At 36.2% G+C, this 19,127-nt stretch overlaps 1 protein-coding gene across 22 annotated transcripts in view; it reads right to left on the bottom strand.

Moving 5' to 3' along the window:
* The window catches only part of kcnt1b (potassium sodium-activated channel subfamily T member 1b), a 76,380-nt gene that overhangs the window by 31,339 nt on the left and 25,914 nt on the right, over window positions 1–19,127 (bottom strand). For 18 of the 22 annotated variants that reach the window (XM_016674230.1, XM_016674231.1, XM_016674235.1 and 15 more), the window contains 2 exons: window positions 12,133–12,171; window positions 1,208–1,287 (listed from right to left, as the gene is read on the bottom strand). In XM_016674230.1, coding sequence (XP_016529716.1) covers window positions 1,208–1,287; window positions 12,133–12,171 — 119 coding nt within the window. The remainder of the gene's footprint in view (window positions 1–1,207; window positions 1,288–12,132; window positions 12,172–19,127) is intronic. The other 4 variants (XM_016674234.1, XM_016674249.1, XM_016674250.1 and 1 more) reach the window with 1 other exon arrangement.

Genomic DNA, 19,127 nt, shown 5'->3' with positions numbered 1-19,127 from the left:
GAATGTGCAAAGAAGATGCTTTAAATTTTGTCAAATGCGAGAGGAAAAATCCTGTCTCATTAAAAAATGTTTTGGTAGAAAGGGTTCCAACAATCTCCATTGTGAGATTATGCTGCTACACTAAAAAAATGTTTTATTCCACTTACCATGTATTCCTATAAATATGGCTCGGATTGCTTTTGCAGAAGATACAATATGACAACCCCACTCCCCCCCCCAAAAAAAAACAAAAACAAAACAAAAAACACTTGCTTTGATGAAATTTTGTTTTTATATCTTTGCCTGTAACTCTGAAGAAACAAATAACACCCTGGAACTCTTAAATTATTTTTCCATGACACAGATTAAAATCCCCCAACAAAAACACAAACATATTCGGGGTAAAGGGACATATAGGGTAAGAAAGATGGGTTTCAAATTTCTACAGATATTATCTAAATCCACAATGCCTTCTATGGAGTCAAGATTATCTGGTTGAATGAGCTCTGACACATAGTCCTCCAATAAATAAACACAAAACCAGCATAGCCTGGTCTGCGTAAAGCTGCAACCTGGTGCAGATGTGCATGTCATCCATGGGGTGGTGCTAGCTGCAATAAACATTTCAATCAACCTCAGCAACAGCTGCTAGATCTGTCCTGATGGATGAAGTCTGCATCAACGTCTGAACAGGTTAAAACCAAACTAAAGGTCAGCAGCCTGGAGGGGATCTGTTCTTGGGCTCTGCTGAGTTGTTATTTGTTTTAAACTTTGGTGGCTTACAGACAACTGCAAGTTTGGAAAACGTCAGCAGAGAAGAAGATATGCTAATAGTTTGTCCTGCTGGAGGCTTTTGCTGTGCACATTTTCACAACTAGATGCAAATGAATAAGTTGCAGAGACAAGACAGCAAAGTGTTGATGTGTGGTTGCTTTGGCAGATACTGAGACAGAGTCAGCGCTCTAATGAGAGAAACACTGCAGCTCAGATTCCTCTCAGTAAATGGACCATAATCTGTGTATCAGGCCACAAATAGCACAGTCAAGACAACAAATATACAAGGTAGCAAATTTAATACTAATACCCTAACCGAAACAGTAACCTGACCGGCATCGCTGACTTCAGTTTCCTTCTGATGCTGTTATTTGTTCATTATCATCATGCAGCAACGATCAAACCATTTTCATTACACGATGAGAGTGGCTGATGCTTCCTGTTTGCTACTTACTTGACCTTTGGTTTTTGATGAAGAAAAGCTTCAGCCTCTCCTTGAAGGTGTTTTCATTCACATAAAACTCAACCTGCACCCTGCGGGAAGAGAAACAATCACACCTCAGTTAAAACATGCACAGCCGAGCCTGTGGACCCCATGCATAAACAATCCACCCCACAAACGATGATGCATCTCGAAAAACAACGTTTTTATTTACTGTATGTTGTGCATAAGGATTTAGAAAAAAAAGGTGACAAACTCATAAATTTGCAAGGTGTCCCTCCACCCCCACACAACATATTTGTTTTAGTGTGATGTACAATGGTGGTACTTGCTGAACAGTTAGTGCACGAGCTTTGTTAGAAATTGAAATTGGTTACAGAGAAAATCACAACAGGTTAATGATGTCACAACTGTAATAAAGGAAAATGCAGCTGCCCAATATCTCCCTGCTATTTGGACATCTACTGAATACAACATGGCTTATTTACAGTTGCTAGCAGACTTGCTACTTGCAGTCTACCTCTGGAGGTAAGATAAGGCTGTACTTTTGTTTTTGACAGACAACCCCTCTGGTATGGATGCACCGATTGCAGCTTTCTGATCGATCCCCGACCTTTAAAAAGCCTGATGTGTTGATTCCGATTTTGGCAGATATATTTTTCTTCTTTCTCTGAAAGTCACTAAATGTAAAAACAAAAAGTGGGGTGACACATGTAGATGTGACTTTGTGGGAAGATTTGTGGGTCGGTCCACTCAGCAGAGCAAAAGTAGATCTAACTATCTATTCTGATATCTAACTCTTTGCAGAGGTAGATAATATTTCTTTCACATGTAAGCATCAACCAATTCCCAGTCTCCCAAAATTAAGGAAGTCAGGGCAGATTTATTGGTGCACCTCTTCTCCATAGTTCTGCAGCCCAGCTTTAGATGTTGCCAGTGCTTAAAGTTAAGATCTTTTGATCCTGATAGGAAACAGTGGCTCCACTTAGATGACCAACTTGGCAGATGCTCATAAAAGAATTAAAAACCTTCAGTTCATTATCTGTCAGTCACGATTAATGGATTCGGAGCATTACTTCATCTCCAATGGGAGTGTTTATGGCATTTGTACTAATAACATCAACTACTCTGACTATGGGACTGGCACAATACCAATAACATAAAACAAATTGGTTAAAATATTCTAAATTTCTGAGATTAGCAGAAATTAAAATAGGTTTTACAATCCTACCTTCAAAACAAAGAACACACATCATTTCATACAATGAGCTCGTTATGCTTTTTTTTTTTAGAATCTTTTTGTCACTGCAAGAAAAAATATTAGTAACTTTTATGATGCAGTTCAAATATGATAATATTTAAATGTTTAAAAAATGCAACAAGTCCCAGTGTAAGCCTGTGTAACATCTCAGTTTAAACATCCGTGATGTTTAAACATCTCCTCCTTCCTAATAGATGCTAAAGTATAAATATTGATCCATTTTGCCACACAACAGCACTCTAATAACAGTGTACTTACCTTGAAGTACATGTTTAATCTAAGGACATGATGCTTATTGAGTTTAAAGTCAGGTAATGGTTTTAGATTTCTTCACTGAAACATTAGTCCAGCTCAAGCATACATCTCCAAACAAGCTTTAATTACACCAATTTGCCCTGAATAATTAATGCGAGCTTATACAATCCAATTGTTTCACACAAAAGGTATTGGCACTTTCACTCTCTTTGTGATCCAGGCTGGTTTATTTATTCAGGACATAAATAAATGAGAACAGCAGCCTCGCTCATATTGAGCTCAAACAGAAAAGTTTGAATTAATAATTAAAAATCATCTCTCCGTAAAAACAGCTGCACATCAAGCTTTGAGGACGAAACAGATTCAACTCCACATACTTTATGTATTTTAAGAGACTCAGGTGGGGGGGATCTTGACCAAACAATCACTTGAGGAGGCCTGGAGACGAAGCCAGGGAACCGTGGGCAGGTTAGATGATTGCAGGTAATGAAGCAGCTCTATTGTTCATTTCTTTAGGGCAGGGAGCTTGTTGTCACTAATGAGTACAGAGGGGAAGTAATAATGGCCACAAAGCGGCTTCTTGGAGCCGTCTACATTGTATGAGAAGATGAATACAGGGCAGGAAAAAAAAGGCAGCGAGTTGAGGATCAAGCAACTGGCTAATTATTATGGGAGGAGCCCAGCGTGTGTGTGTGTGTGTGTGTGCGTGTGTGTGTGAATAGAGGATACAAGAAATAATTAGATATGATGCGAGCTCTTCCCCTCCCCCATCTTCCAGATTCATTGCCATAGAGACAACCGACTGCAGGAAATGCCCCTGTCTGTGTTATGCTCTCACTATTAGAAAATTAAAAGAGATAAATGCAGAAAACAACAATTTTTGCCTAGAAACCCCTTCAAACTCCAATTACTATGGATTCTATAAATGCAAACAAATGTATATGATGCATAATGCCAAGCAAGATTCTTATATTAATATTTCTGTCAGCTGAGACGCAGGAAAGGAATTAATGAAGGCAGCAGAGGGTTTGTGTTTACCCACCAAGCTCACATAAGCATGACACCAATATAAACTAGTTCTGACAGGGTTATTTGGATTACTGCAGTGCACACAGAGAAATGCAATTCACCGGATTTATAGAAACATCATTTGTGTCATAGCTTTTCATTTTCCCCCTATTATTATGAGAGTATAAAGTTAGAACTGTTCTTTTTTAAGTGGCTTCATGCAGTAATTAGTATCTGAGCCGCAGCAGATAGCAGACTGACTCCAGATCAGGGAATCAAGAAGAAATTTTACTGAAGGAGTCACGCTGATAGCTACAATCAATCAAAAGCCAGATTCACATGGTGCAAAAAACAAAGAAAAGCAAAACAGCTGAAACACTGAGTCCCTTTAAATCAAAACTAAAACCCACATTTAGAACCATAATAAATGGAAAACTGACCAACACATTTGATCTTTATTGATGATCTTGATGATGGAACTCAACAAAATGTAATGTTTGGTTTCTCATTTGGTGACTGTATGTTGATTTTATGATTTTTTATTTTTATATATTCATGTTCTAAAGCACTTCGAAAATATGTTATACAAATAAACTTGATTGATTATGTTTGTTTCAACCTGAGTTTTGGGATCACTAACATTTGATTTAGCATTTTAACAACCAAAGACGAGCTTTGATAAATATTGAGCATTCTTTTATCTTTCTCCCCTCTTCATTTCCATCTGATATCTGTCGATTGCTTGTGACACGATTCTGATGCAGCAGCAAGAAATTATACAGGCCGGCAGCATCTATTGGATCTTGCATCATGCAGCGTGAAGTGAGTTACTAACAAGCTTTTCAGAGTGTTTTTCATATATTTGCAGGTTCACACAGACTGGATTCAACAACATTAACTCTAAACTTTTAGAAATATTTTTTCCAAAGTACAGAACTATTCTCAAGCATAATTTTTCTGTCTTTTTGTTCCTGCTCGTTTCTCTCAACCTCAAGTTGGGCGCAGCAGATGGCGGCTCCTACTGAGCCTGGTTCTGCAGGAGAGTTTTTCCATGTTTAAAGGAAAATGTTCGTTTATCTCTACGTGCTTGGTGATGATGAGACATTTCCTTCTTGATAAATTAAGCACTTGGCCGCGCTTTCATTACTTTATGACAAATGCCTTTGACTGTATTGTATAATTATTCAGTTTTGACTATTTAATTGGACCTAAATGTAATTATATAATTAGATTGTATAGATTGTCAGGAAACTAACTGAATTGTATATGTCCACATAATTGTATATAGATTAACCTGTTTGATTTGTAAAGTGTCATGGTATTTGTTATTGTTTGCACCTTATAACTTCTAACTTTAACACATTTGTGTTGAAAATCCAATACTACAAGCTCTGAGGTTGCTAAAAGTTGTTGCAGAACTAGCATAGAAACACTGAAGCTCTTATGTTCAGAAAGTAAAACAAAAACTTTGTCCTGTGAAGACGTTGATGTAAAAAACATTTGAACAACAGTATTTTCTTTAAATGCTGTGAAACGTCTGAGTTTGATCTACTTGGTAAAGGAAGTTATTTATTTCTGAGCCAGTCAATTAGTGCGAGTCCTGCAGTACTACAGCTTCCTGGTTTCACAGACTGACCTCTGCATAACAACCAAGGCACCATCAACACAGAACAAAATGATTTATTTACTAAAAGTAATTGTTTGAATAATTTAAAAAATATTAAAACTGAGTTCATGAAGAGGACCATTGTACAGTAAAATGTGTAACTCTGAGATACTCACTAATTTTTATCACAACATGTGGAAGAAGCGCAAGATCCGTACAATGTTATTGGTGTTTATCTGAGTTTAAGTTAAAGAGTCCTGATTCACAGTTTAGCAAAAAACATTTACTTCAACAACTTTGGTTTACAATTTCTGCAAAAAAAAAAAAAGAAAAAAAAAAAGAAACTTTCTCTATCAATATCAGACCTGTGATTATCAACAAATTTCAAAACCTGTTTCAGGTTTTCAGGACCTAACTAAAAGGAAACTAGTTGAAATCAAACAGACAGACCCCAGCGTGGGTGTATTTGTTCACATAATAGGCACTAGAACACAGACAATGGCAAAACACCCGCCCAGGCACGGTGCCTTTCATTGTGTTTACAAGTACTGCACTTCTGACTAAGGCAACAAATATCATCAGACGACTAGTCGCAGCTAGAGAACCACAGCAACACCATTTAAGTACTCGCCGTCTTTTCTGCAGCAAATGTAAAATCTGCAAGCCATCACTTGCCATGTAGAGACACCAGACACACTGTCAAACATAAACAGGAGCTGGGTGCACGTTTAAGAAGTCACACAGCATCTGCAGCAGGCTGAAGAAACACCCACTTCACTAAATTATAACAATGCCAAGCATGGGCAAGGATGTTCACACAGAGTCTTAATATATGCATTATAAGACCTTGTGCCTCCATTTTGCAAGTTAATGTCACATTTGGAGCTTCATATTAATTAAAAAAACCCCATAAAAAACACAGATTAAAGAAATTTATGAGGGTAAAGAGCTGTACCAGTTCTAATGTGAAAGATCTTACAGGTTACAAATGTACACAAATACAGAATGATTTTCAGTTAATGCAGCCTTGCCTGAATCAACCTGTTAGTCTCAGCCTAATTCAGTGTGGTGCAGGAAAAGAAAACGCTGATAGTTGCCAGGTGCTCTGTGCAACGCAGAATATCAAATTCAAGAGAGCAGCAGCATTAGCTACTTGCCACTTAAAGGTTATATTATAATGAACAGTTTCTTGAGTAAAAGCAGAGGCACGTATTATAGTGCAGATTCTACAGCCTCTGATGAAATCATTTTATTTACACATCCACAAACAAGAACCGCAGTTTACCTCGCTTAAACAGCTAAACTACCAAAAACACTGGCTGCTGAGATTTTTCTGCACAGGTATAAATTCATTAACAAGTTAAAGTGACTTTCCCATAAACTGGAAGCATCTCATTTTAACTCAAGTCCTGATGCACGTCAAAACGTACACTGTTCGACTTAAAAAGAGCTTCATCTAAATGAACTCAGAGCGCTTTGCACTACACACGCATACATCCATTCAAACTCACGTTTATACACCAGAGGATTGGGGTTAAAATCCCTGTCCAAGAGGAATATCAACGTCTGACAGGAAACAAGAACTGAACCGACAGATAACTCCTTCAATCGCTGAGCCAAACCTCCAAAATGTTTATCATCAGTTTGGAGTCTTTTAATAGTGACTATTTAAAAAACACATTATAAACAATCATGAGAACCTTAAAGTTTAAAAGCATTATATGAAGGTAAAGAATTTGCAGTAATTACAAATATAAAACAGTTAGTTGTTAGTTAGAAATAAGTAACTGGATGACAGTTTGTGAAGAAACTCAGCGTTTGGTGTCAGAAACTGCAAACAGACAAAAACAGTTTTCTCAGTAGGATACAGCGTGTGAAAACACAAGCTGAATATAATTTATTTAACAATATTTTAATCAGGTTTGCTTCGATGCGTCACTCACAAGACAAATGGCTGAAAATAGAAGATTTCCCATCACATCATCACTTTGAGAGGAATCTGACCTAAAAGCTTCAGGGATCCAAAAATATAATGCCTGAATATTAAGCAGACACGTTGCTGCTATGTGCTGCATCCTTTGAGGAGAAGCTAAAACTTTTTATAATGAGCTGAAGAGTAAAGCCCAATAGTCCTTATTGTGCAAAAATAGTTGAAAAGGCTTCAAGGCAAAACTGGGCTGAAAGGACCTTGAAATAATGAGTCTGTGATCCTAATGAGTCTGTGAAAATGAAATATATCCGTTTTACAGGTGCTAAAATGAATGAAATATGAAAGCTCATGAAAGGATTTATTAAAAGAGCATGGCTCCAGCTGTTTTTAACAGCTGATTTTCTGGTTGATTTAAAGATTTTATCAACACAAATAACTAAAAGTATAAAACAAACTCAAACTACTGAAATAAGTACGCAGTTAGTGGAAACAAGAATTAGCAATTAGAAAGAGAAATCTTATTTATTTCTGGACAATGGATGATTGATGTTGAAAGAGTCAAAACATTTTTTACTAACTCTCAAAACAATGTGTGCTATTTTTATACAGCTTCAGGAAAAAAAAAGTTTTTGTAAAAGTCATTAGAGCAATACTAGTCGCGCTCAATATTCATGTAAGAAATGACAACCTACCCATTGCATTATGCCCCCTTCTCATTGGACATAGGGCACCATGGCATTGCAAATCAGCCAGAATGAGGGTGATCTTTGCAGAGTCTTGCAAAGATCCTCTGGAGTTGAATGAGACTGAGCATAAGAGTTCCTTGAGTGTTTTAGACAAGTAAGAAAATGTCTGTGGTGAGGAATGGGATTGGTGACTGATGGTTCATTTCCAGGTGGCAGCACATCCAGTTCCTGGATGCTGCTTGGCAGGGAATGCTAGCAGCACAGGTCCAGCTGCACCTGCATGGTTTGGTCATAAGAGAATTTGAAGCTGAAGTCATGCCAAAGCTTCAACCTAATCATGCTCATGGCAGGCAGGCAGCACTCCAAATAAGTTAATTTAACGCAATTTGTGGCACAGCTGCAATGCTCACTGCATCCATCAGCTGCTCCAGTTGCAACCAAAAGGATCTCATAGAGCAACTGCAAACAGCTCAGCTCCTTAATCAGGCTTGTTGCAAACTGAGATTGATATGCACTCGGCTTCCCATAGAACAGGGCTATGATGGACAGATGGGAAGAAGTGCACACACCTCCAAATCGTGCATATATTAGTTGCTTGTCAGCAGCATGGGTAAGTTGTGAGTGTTTTCAAGGTGCAGTTCTAATGCAAACGCTGTCAAAGAGGAAGTCCGGAATCCCATTCAGCAATTCGGAGGGATTAGGAAGACAATCAGGAAATTTCACAGCCACAGCATAACTTCCATTTTCACGTTTTCTCTGCATGATTTTTTCATACTTCACCAAGTATAACATTTTGTTCCAGGTTAAGTTTATTCCACTAAAGGGCAACCGATTAGCCACAGTCCTGCAAGATTTGAATGGTCCTGGAGGTCAAACATAATTTATGGTCGTTTTAATCGAGTGTGAAGGAAAGTTTAGAATCAGATACCTCAAAGGGTAACGTTGGAACATTTTAAACGCTGCTTTTCAATCCTTCTGGCAATTAAAAGAAAAAAGTAAAAAGTTCATCTGGTTAGATTATTAAAAAAAGAAAAAAACTCTTTTGATCAGATAATATAGCTTCAAACCTTTTCTGCTACTACAGGGAAAACTTCAAGGTTGTGTAACAAATGATAAACTGCTGCATCAGGAAAACAATTACAGCACCTGAATGTGTTTCACAATGCAGTTAATCATTGTTCCTTGAACCTGCAAGCTGAGATGTGTTGCCTTGAATTAAACGATTCCAGCTATGAAACTTTTATATCATGCCAAATGTAAAAGGCTCTCCATGGCTACATCTCAATTAAGAATAATTAAAACAAAAGAGGCTGATCATAATGAAGCAAATGCTAAAGCACCTGTCGTATAGTTTATCCTCTCCCATCTCAATGTAATTTTCAGCACTAATAATGATGAGTAATAACACTCCCAGAAGCAAAAAATGAGGCATTAAACTCAGCAGGAGGCGTGCTGCCAAGATCTGACGTCAAAACTTTTCTCATAATGTGCTGATGTTTCATTTCGTATAATAATGCAGAACATTTCATAAAGATCCAGTAGAGACACATTCCACTGCTGCAGACAGGTGTCTCATCCCATCAAACTAAAAAGGCTGAGATAACTGCAGACCATCGCTTGTCGTGATTGTGAGCCGAGATGAGGATGATGCTTTTATTTTTAGCCTTTCTATTCGTGTGACTGAGGTGTGAGTTTGTCTGAGGCGATGTGAGATTTAACCAGGAGAAAGACGAAGCACGAGCTGGAGTCATTTCAGAAAAACATTAGGCAAATTTCAATTTGACTTTGTACTTAAAGTAAAAATATGAACATTTAATGACCCATTTTTAAAAATCTATTAAAGCTGAAGGGCATATATTATTTGGATAATTTTAAGGAATATTCACAACCCTCCATTGGGTAATCAGTGGAAGTACTTCAACAGGTGAATTACTTTCAGAGCTGATAGAAACAGGTGTGAGGATCAGATGGTGCTTTAGTTCAACAGCTTGTGCACTAAAGCACAAGCTGTTGTGCTTTAGTGCACAAGATTCAGGTTAGAGCAGAACCTGAGTCTTTGACTCCAACATTAAACATCTCTGAGCCTTTTGGTTTAGCAGTGCACCAGACACCGCTTTTGCCATGTGTGTCAAACTGGCTGGATCTATGTGCAGTATCCATCTCCATCTATCCAGACATATACTCTACAAATAGTAGCCAAAAATGTCCACTTTGGAAAATATTTAAAAGCATGCGGGCAGAAGGTGCAAAAGAAAATATCTGTTAAGGAGGTCGCAGCATATCTTTCATGGTAAAAGTCTCTCTGACATCTAAATGAGAAGTTTTACTACAAACCCCTTTGATTGGCTGTACAATGAGACATAATAGTCTCATTAACCCAAGTATGTCTCTGATTGGTTGATCTGTCCCTCTTGAGGACTCCTTCCCCAGGAAGCAGGCATCTTCAGAGACTAAACCTTTAAATCTATGTTCAAGCAGCTCAGAGAGGATTGATCAACCTTACAGATTTGATTACTTTTTTTTTCTAATGCTAAAATCTGATTGATCAAGGCTGGTTCCAAATCTATTTCTCCCCTTTTTTCTCTCACAAATTTGTTTCAGATTAAAAATTACAATCTGAACTCAAAAATAAACGTCCTCTCTTGAGGTGTCTGAGAAATCACCAAACCTTTGATCATTTTTAAGCATTTTATCAGTTTTGATAGCAACATTTTATTTAAGTTTATTTACAAGTAGACGTTTTCTCTCACTTTATTTGTTAGTATGCTTTTTTAACCAAGAAACCATTAATGGAAGAAAATCAGAAAGAACCTGAATAATACATTTAGTTCTGGTTTTTACCGGTGATAAGCTCTGACTGATTCTTCTAATAATCTATAACTGGATTTTATATCAAACTGATTAGAAAACATTTAAAGGGTTTACACATTATCCATATTTACTATTGATTCACAAATTAAGTAAATCCCAACATTACTTGGTTTTGACAAAAGTTAAAACGTTTTTTCCAATCATGCAGTTGCACACAAATCCAACAGTAATGCAGTGTACTCCTCAGAGAAGATGCCCTTCATCCCTTAACATGGTTAATATCATGCACAAGCGCAACCACTATTGCACAGTTATGACATTAGTGATGCAACTTACAAACAGGATCCACTATAAAAGCAGCAATTAAGGTGCAATTATAGTCTGTATGACAGTGCCTTCAAAAAGCATTCACCCTGTTGGATGTTTCACCATTTTGAAAGCTTTTACAAATCCATCATGAGCAATAACATGTAGCTTTTTTGATGAAAAACTAACCTTAAAATCAAAGCTAAAGCTAATTACTACCCCATAATGACAGTGAAAAACTTTGTTAGCCTGATGGCATAATTGTCTAAGTCAAAATTTAACATTTTTGGAAAAAGAGAAAAAACACATTTTTCAGCAAAACTTAGGCAAATATTGATTTTGGGCTGTAACAAGTAAAAATCTGAATTTCCTCCAGTTTGGTTTGTCTTGCGGACCCTGAAGGGTTTGAGTGAAAACAAAAAGTGTCGACAGTTCAATGCTGTGCTCTTAAAAAGTCATGCTTGATCTGTTAAAGTAATAAAAAGGTTCAAACATCCAAGGGGATGGGTACTGTAAAATCTGGTCACTTACTTTCATATTTAAATACCTTCATAAAACAGCTGAGCAGAATGTTTTAGTTAGAGGTGGGAACATATAAAAAAACTGAAACACAATGTTAACCCCTTCATTTTATATAATAATACAGTGGAAGTTTTTTTTTTTGATAGCTTCATTAGAGGTTGTCAAATTCCCAAAAGTGATTGCAATAAAAATCTACAATCCCGCAAAACTAGCTGAAGGTTTTATTTATCTTGGCTCACAAGGATGAGATTTCAAGTCCAGGTGTGAAGAGACTGGCGTGCACATTCAATCATTACACGAAGAGTACGCAGATAGACACTCAAGCTACCTTTTCACCTTGTACTGTAAAATAGTAACATAAAAATTATTCTATGTGCTCCAAAACATTACCAATATGACTGGTGAAAAGGTAGCAAGGTATGAGAAATTTCCATCTTTAGTGCAAAATCTGTCACATTTATGAATAATTTCTAAATCCAACGTAAACTGCAGTCCAGTTCTCACTGCAGACACAATCCATGCCATGCAAGCATGATGCTGCCATACACTTACTGAGCATTGGTTGAGTCCATACTGTACTCCTCTTGGTACCTGGACGCAGCACACATGAACACAGACAGGCACATGTTAGGTTGAGTCTGAGACAGCAGGCGAGGGAAGGAAAGTGTGAAAAGACAGGAGAGAAGAGAAGACCACTCGGGATCCCACGTCAATTTATTTGCATGTACTTACAGGTGTGAGGAAAACAAAACAAATTCATAACCTTCACAAACTGAAGCAGTTTATGCAGCAACAAACAACAAAGCAACAACTGGTGCCAGAGGGGAATCTCAATATGTCAGAATATCATAAAAAAGTTTATTCATTTAAAAAACTTCAGCTTGAAATGATAAACTAAATATCTGTTTATATTGGGCTTTCAATAATTTACACCTACTGAAAAGCAAAACGTAGTTTCTCAGAAAACAAGAACACAAGCTGGAGCCACTAAAAATATATATATTCTCAATGCAGACTTGTTATGTTTTGGTGATGTTGTAGCTTATATTTCTCCAGAAGACAGTTACTGACATCCTGCACAAGGAGGGTAAGCTACAATAAATCATCCCTAAAAATCTGGTTTTTCAGATTATCGTACACAATAATCCCAATATTACTGGAAAGTCGAGTGGAAGGAAAAAATGTGGGTGAAAAAGCATGTAACTAAACCTAGAGATATTGTTATAAAATGTTTAGGAAAGATGGTCAAAAGTCAGGTTTTCAGTTGAATGTTAGTTTTTGAAAAGCGACTGAAGAATAATAAAATCCAAATAGTTCAAGATCAAACGTGACATTTCCACAGTCAGTGGCGACTGCAACCCGTTTCATAACAAGGAACAGTCAGCGCATTTTACTGCACTTCATGTTTCCTTCTGTAAGCCTGTCACAATACACAAGTAATCAATTAATCACATGGAAACTTAAAATGAGCTCAAAAATTTCCATTCAGGTCTTTAAGAGTTTTTGAAGGGTAAATTTGTTGACAGAATTATTTATGGTTTTGGTTGAAAGTTTCCCATTTCTGTTTTATTATTTTTGTTTGTTGGGTTTTAATTTATATTTTCAAGATATCTTCCTGTTCCAGTGTTAACCTGCATTACTATTATACCTTTATTGATATATTACGTACTTGAAACAATATTATTGTTTGCTGCGATAACAAATTATTACGACATTTATCATCCAGCAAAATTTGTTATCATGACAGTCCTGCTAACAAGCTTTGTAAGAAACCTGATTAAAATTTTCAACAGGACTTGGCTGCTGCACTGCCAAAGGTATCAATATCTGATTTAATGATTATGGTGTCACGCAACGTTGATGCAGTAATTTAAGCAAAATGAGCCTCAACTAAATACTGAATGCATAAACTGTATATGTCATGTACATACTTTTCATTAGTCAAATAGTTCTGTTTTTTTAATATTGGTCACATATAAGAAGCAAATTTTCAGAGAGGCGTAAAGCTGGATATAAGCAGAATTTACATAAATTAAGAATTGAAACATGTCCCTGTTTGTGTTATAAATATATGTAACATTTCCTTTTTTAATGGAATAAATAAACTTTTTTGATGAAATTCTTATTTATTGAGATGCCTCCGTGTATTATAAAATTATAGAATGAGTAAAAAAGAGTATTCTAGTTAAATTCAGTCAGCTGAACATTCAGTTTGCCCAGTTCATTACATTTCTGCTACAGATCCATCCTCAGCAAAGTTTTACTGAGATCAGCTTCCAAAAACCAGTAATAATTACACACATTTGATTGAAAAGGCTTGAAATTTTTACACGTTAGAAAGAGAAATGACAGCTGATAGAAAATGCAAACCACAGGAGATCAGTAAGAAAATGTGCAGCAAAAGTGGAAGGCATACACATATTTATGTAAAGAACTAATTAGTCGACAGAGCTAACAGAAAAAGATATAAAGTTTATTTAATCTGTACTCTGCACACATCAATTTTTGCAATAAAATAAAATAAAAAATAAACCCAGCAAATAAATCTGCTGATAAAATGAGGCAACATTCTCCACTTATGAATTGTTAAAGCCGTAGATATTTAATGCAACCAGATTTTTATTCCCTGCAGCGCTGTAAATCATGCTCAAGAGTATTAAGCCTTGAAAGGATGTGATATATAAAAGATCAATATTTGGCAGTGGATTTAGTTATCCAGGTCTGAAAGAAGCATCTTTAAATGGAGCATCTTCGAAGTTGAATGTGGTCAAAAGGGCCAAGACTGTCAATCATTTCGTCACCACAGAGAATAACTGATTCATGCTGTGTGGACAGATTCCATAGAAGTGGAAAAGCTTTCAGTGGAAGCACTTTCTAAAGATTCATATCAATAATGCTTTCACAATGTAAGAAGCCTAAGAAGAAAATCAATCATTTATTATAATATATGTGAAAAGGTTTTACAACTGTATAAGTGATGTCAACATAAAGTATGGAGGAAAAGAAAAAAATCCTTAAGGATTATAATAATAATTCTAAAAATAATTAGTTTTATCACAACAAAACAAAATAAAATATCTATATAACCTAGTAAATAATGTAAAAAATATATATTTTAAAAATATATTCTTACTGTTAAACTGACTTAAAACAAATTCCTACTTTGAAAGGATGTGAAAAGATCCTGCAGGTTTACTTAAGTATGCAGTGTTGGAATATTTACTCTCTCATGTTTCTGGCTCTTCTTCTATCTGGATTTAATCGTTTGGCAACCAATGAGACAAAAATAAACAATCAGAAAGTGATTGCTTGCCTATATCTGGGATATTACATAGCAACAAGAGCATTAGCTCCTTGTTTCTGCTTCAACTGACCATTTGTGGCCATTTGTCAGCACTTTGATGTGCAATAAAGCTATTAAGAGCTTAGATAGTTCAGCTGTAAAGACAACAGCTGCACCTTTAAGCTCTGCTAGCGTCTGTTAGCGTGCAGCAACTACGATCAAATACAAAAAGAGCTTAAAATTGAAATATACTGAAGAAACCAGCACATGTAAAGAAAGTGTTACATGCTGTAGCAAATTTTTTTTTATTCTTACTATAATTACAATAATTATAGTAAAATATATATATGGAAGAGGTGAAATGATCCTTACCTCCTATGAAATTTTAGATGGCACCTATGAGCTGCGCTCCTGAGGACCAGCATTTTCATAGCGTGCCTTGAACTGCTTTTACTGAGAACCGCCTTAAGGGCTGAAGCACTGGAAGTGGGAGGACCTCACACATGTATCTCCACATCAGTTGCAAGCAAGAATCGATTTGTTGTTCTCACTTTACTGAAAGCTTTCTGAAAACTACATTTCCCAGACTGCCCTTGCAGAGGCATTTTAAATTATTTATTTTAAAAATATCAAGTAAGTTCAGCCACAGAGAAGTAATATGAGAGCAGCGATTATGTCGTTTCAGCCAGCGATAAGCTTCATTACAATGCATTTTTACTCTATGAAGTGGCTGCAACATTTGATGCTCCTGTAAACTTTTCAGTAAATAACTGATTTAAATTTTGTTTCTCTTTACTCACTGATTCATGCATCTACTATGGGGACTTTGAATGCATGCATGCTTCCTCTGAGTGTCTGCATATGTTGGACTCAGTCCATCATGACACTGAGATTTATAGTCCATTCAATAAGCTCTTTATCACCACTGTTTTTATACAAGGTGGGCTAGTTGCCCTCATCTATCAGAATAAATTACTGGCAGGTCCTGTTATTCACTTCACTCCTAGAAACTACCAGGTCACCCCAGAGGGTCTGAAGTGAAGAGCAGGCAAGGTTATTCAATATGCTGCAACATCTACCTCAAATCAGCTGGAGAATATCTGAAATCTTCATAAAACACTGGGGTTTTAATGGGGTGGGAAATTAGTATATTTGATTGCAAATGCTTTTTAAAAGTGATGCTCTCTTTCATTGCATGCTTTTGTGTTTGGTTATTGAGTGTAAAAGATTTTGAAAGTATACAATTTTGAAACATTAGGTTTCTCCAAGTCCTTTTAATGAGATACCAGAGTTTTTTTTTCTGTAGCTGTAGAGACCTAAGGTCTCCATCTCCAGTGCTTGAGGGTCAATTGTCCTGCAACGTTTGAATGCATCCCTGCTCAAACACACCTGAACCATATGGCTGCATCACTTCTTCAGCAGTAACTTCCCTTGATAATGATGCATCCTTTGGATTCATGTGTTTTCAACAGGAATGTATGAAAAAGGGGCAGGATGGTGAGTTTTTATGACGGGAGTTGGAGCCCCTAGTCAAAGAATATAGTGCTCTGAAAAAAAGCTACTACACCATTCCCAAGCTTAAAAGGAAGTCCTTGTTTGGAAACTAAAAGAGCTCCACCCCTCCGTCTTTTTAAGGTAACACTATTTTAAAACGACAGTTGGCTGGAAACAGTTGGCCTGTTTGTTCAGCAGCCAACTGCAGTCTTTCTTCAGCAGCTGATGAAGGCCCAGTTGATTAATCAGCTGACACCGTCGCTTTGACACCTAATGTTTCTCTACAACAAAGGAGAACTGAAAACGGTGCAACATTTAGTTCAATAAACACACTTACTTCAATGCAGCTAGTAAGTTTAGCCACAGTTTATTTGGTTTGTTGAATGTATGAAAGTCAAAATAACAAATGTTATTAACATTGTCATAAGTAAGTTTCAATTTTCTTTAAATATTGTTTCTTTTTCGTTTTAAATATTAGCAAAAGATACATTTTAACATTTTCATTTTACATTTACTTTTACTTAATGCTATCATTTCATGAGAATCCAACACTGGTCCATTAATAATAAATTATTCAACCTAAAATTACTTTGTTTACATAAAGCCTGTGACACGAGTGTCAAGAGACATGGATAATAGTTTCCATATATTGCTAAAAATAATTACGGAAAAATGGATACATACATGCCTGAAAACATGTTTTGTTTTTAAAGCTCTGACCTGAGAGACTTTATCCTGAATGTTTAAAAAACAATTATGACAGATGGCATGCAGCTTACTGCAATTAAATCCCTCCATTAAGTTTGGGGTGTTCAAATCAAATTAAGCTAATTACGGCGTGAAAGCTGAGAGTCATAAATAAACATGAAGATAAATGAGAAAGACCCGACTTGTCCTCGCTTTGAAAAATGAGCAACACTGAACACTATTTTATGAAACAAGCAAGCAGTGAATTTAGAAAGGACATGAACAAGTAATTATTTGAAAAGCTGTTAAATTAAAATTTCTGATTCTTTTTAAATTGTGAACAAATGAGAGAATGGTGATAGAGCGATGATAAAACTAAATAAAAAAAATACAATTCAGCCGTCTCATTTGTTTCACCTCTCTACAAGCCGGAGTATTTTATTCTTCTTATCCCATACCTGACATCTGTTTGTGGCTTATATGAAAACCCTTTTTCTTCCAGTTTTGCAGACAGATGAAGATGCATTACCTGAGGCGACTTGTCCTTGCAATTTTAGAATAAAGTCTAGTTAATTTTTCACTCTTAAGCACATCTATAAAACATCCTCAATATAAAGTACCTCAAGGATAAATCCTTGAAAGCTCAATAGAATGGGATAATAAAAAGGTTTAAAAAAGACTGGAGGGATCATGGGACCAGAAAAAGATTAAAGTCAGTTTAAGTATCCAAAAGAATTTAAATTAGTTAATGAGTGTCTTCAAAAATGTTGTCTTTAAGCTTCACTTACTAAAGTAGAGTTTTGTTGTAAATTGAGGTTTAAAAATGTTTAATACATCAAAAATTATCGAACAATTTTAACTTTAAACCAATGAAACCTAAAACAATTAGTACCAAAAGGCAAATACCAAGATGAAAAAACAGCAGCAGGTGCATAGAGCATGTTAGCAACTCAGATATAGCACCCACATAAAAATGTCATTATAAATAAATTACCAAGTGCTCATCTGCATCAGCTCCATGCAGGTCAAATGTATAACATTGTTGAACTGTGAACCGCAATACTGATGTCCATGTTAGGGCTGCACAATATCAGGAAAACTGATGATTGTCTGTCACTAAATAACATTTTAATAATTACATGTCCTCTAAGTCAGTTTTTCTCAATGGCTAATAAAATTTAACAAAAAGCGTCAGACTGTAGCTGAACTCAGTTTGTATGTTGGTAAATATGTAAATTTATCCCATCAAGCATGTTTTGTATTACTTTGAAGTTAGTTTCTAGGTTTCAGGCATTGACTGTCTTATTGAGTTTGAATGGCAACATGGAAGGTGAAAGTGTAAAGGACTGCTTTTGTGTTCCAAAGCGAGACTTTCAGCTGCTTCCATTCACTTTATGTGTAACACAAGCATTGCACATCTCACAAATATAAAGTATTCTGGCTACACGGTTGCTTCTACCAACCTGCACGGAGATGGGGACATGAATTTATTAACAAATGCCCAAACTTGAGTGTTTGGAGGCACAAAAGATTGACACTCATACAGTTTATAGAGAACACAAACCAAATTGTCTGATATGTGGCAGAGAAGTTATAAAATACAAACCACACAGGTGCAACTAGGAATGAGTTGTAAAAGAGTGGATCTGATTTTTGGGTATAGATAATATGAACTTATTATTTATGAGCTGTTGGCTGCATGTTAATGTGTTAGTTTGGGATATGGATATGCTGCAGTCTGTAACCATCAAAACAAACAAGACTCAATAACATCCAGAGGTAAAAGATAAAAAAATGTACCTGACATGTCTTACTATGCATGGCTTTTAAAAAGATTAGTCTGTTGTTGCTTAGCTGAACTTTTTCCATGTGTTCTTCAAAAACTTAAAAGTATTCTGTTATTAGTACAACAGGGTTCCAAAATGTTGTAAATCATGCAGATAAAAGTTTTCTACTGCTTATAATATGACTGATTTCATTACGGATTGCACTTCCAGCGTTTCTCCAGCCATCTGAACTCAAACCCCACACTGATCACATTTCTCAACCTAGAAAGCTCTGAAATTCCAGACAAAATCCAACC

Source organism: Poecilia formosa, unplaced genomic scaffold, assembly GCF_000485575.1.
Source record: "Poecilia formosa unplaced genomic scaffold, Poecilia_formosa-5.1.2 Scaffold92, whole genome shotgun sequence".
Taxonomy (NCBI): domain Eukaryota; kingdom Metazoa; phylum Chordata; class Actinopteri; order Cyprinodontiformes; family Poeciliidae; genus Poecilia; species Poecilia formosa.
The sequence above is the reverse complement of the archived record's forward strand: the minus strand, read 5'-3'. Positions and strand labels throughout refer to the sequence as shown.